This window comes from Symphodus melops, assembly GCF_947650265.1.
Source record: "Symphodus melops genome assembly, chromosome: 14".
Taxonomy (NCBI): domain Eukaryota; kingdom Metazoa; phylum Chordata; class Actinopteri; order Labriformes; family Labridae; genus Symphodus; species Symphodus melops.
In genome coordinates, this window is record NC_136704.1 from 1,386,734 (window position 1) to 1,388,613 (window position 1,880).

The 1,880-nt window shown below is 49.7% G+C and overlaps 1 protein-coding gene across 1 annotated transcript in view; it reads right to left on the reverse strand.

Annotated features, from left to right (window-relative positions):
- rbbp8 (retinoblastoma binding protein 8) overlaps positions 1–352 on the reverse strand; it is a gene marked incomplete at its 5' end in the record, with an annotated part of 11,584 nt that extends 11,232 nt beyond the window's left edge. Inside the window, one exon of the mRNA XM_079361567.1 lies at positions 296–352. Coding sequence (XP_079217693.1) covers positions 296–352 — 57 coding nt within the window. The remainder of the gene's footprint in view (positions 1–295) is intronic.
- Positions 353–1,880: the final 1,528 nt, after the last annotated feature.

Here is a 1,880-nt window from a genome sequence, read left to right on the forward strand (position 1 = left end):
CGTTAGCTCATGTTTAGCCGCTGTAAAGGGGGGGGGGGTCATGGGGGTCGGAAGCTTCAGACACATGATCACATAAGTGACAGACAGGGAAAGTCTGAACGTGACGGGCCTGTAAGAGAGCAGGCTGCTCCTCACTTTATATCTCTGACCTTTGGATGAGTTTTCTCTCTTCCTGCAGACTTGGGCGTGCACGCTCTGAATGATACTGTGCAGTTTACATAAGAGGACTGACCTTTAGTGAGGCCTGTACACATACAGTACCAATTATAAAAGTGAAATATCATCAACTCTGTACAGCGTCTGCAGCCAGCCTGACGTCTCCTCTCACACTCTTCTTCTTTAGTGAACGCATCCTGATCTTTCAGGCTTTACAGGCGGCCGACATCAGCACACACACGTCCATGAAAACAGTGTGTCATGGTTAGCGAGCTCTGTTGTCCTTAAACACGCGATCAAATTATATTCACTGTTTGTTAATAGGACACAAAGTTAGCAAACGTTAGCGCTCTGGTTTAAAACTGAGCCGAGTGAGTGTGCACGTGTGCGTGTGTGTGTGTATGTGTGTGTGTACGTGTGTGTGCACGTGTGTGCAGGATCGGCAGGCCTGGTAACCATGGAAACGGGGTTGTGGATGGAGGAAAGAAAAGGACAAAGTGACAATGGCGTATTGTGCAGAGACTCAGTCAGAGTTCAGACGAGCTGAAACAAACACGTGACCTTCGACTGAAGATGTCTGGAAACGACTTTACAGAAAAACAAGCCTGAAGTCGCTTCTAGCGAGCAGACGGGTGAGACTGCTTAAAAACCTCTGAGGTTGGCTTCAGAGAGGAGGAAGGTTAGCGTGCGTGCTGTACACACTCCACGCACGCTACACATGCCACGCATGCTACACATGCCACGCATGCTACACACACCACGCATGCTACACACACCACGCATGCTACACACACCATGCACGCTACACACACCATGCACGCTACACACACCACGCATGCTACACACGCTATGCATGCTACACACACCATGCATGCTACACACGCTACACACACCACGCATGCTACACACACCACACACGCTACACACACCACACACGCTACACTCACCATGCATGCTACACACACCATGCATGCTACACACGCTACGCATGCTACACACACCATGCATGCTACACACGCTATGCATGCTACACACACCATGCATGCTAGACACGCTACACACACCATGCATGCTACACACACCACACACGCTACACACACCATGCATGCTACACACACTACGCATGCTACACACACCATGCATGCTACACACACTACGCATGCTACACACACCATGCATGCTACACACGCTACGCATGCTACACACGCTACACACACCATGCATGCTACACACACCATGCATGCTACAAACACCATGCACGCTACACACGCCACGCACGCTACACACGCCACGCACGCTACACACGCCACGCACGGCCCACAGGAAGCTCCCTGAACAACAGACAGGAAGCTGTTAGTGGCTTTCTAACCCCTGAAACATCTTTAAAGTTATGACGGTTTTTATTGGCTTTCACAGAATTAAAATTGAACCCTTTCTGCTGCTGCAGCTTTTTGCAGTAATACCTCATTATATAAAATCTTCAAATGGATCAAAGCAGTTCTTAAAGCTTCACTTACCGAGCGGGTGTGTTACACACCCTATGTACAGAGGCTGTGGTCCTTGCAGCGACCAGGGGTTCGATTCCCCCCCACCCTTCTTTGGGGATGCTGTCAGAGTCGTTCATGCAGCTTCTCTCTCTGAACTACACGTGTTGAAAACAAGCCGACAGAACACAAAGACTGTTCCCACAGGGGGAAGGATGAAGGAGGAGGAAAACAAAACAA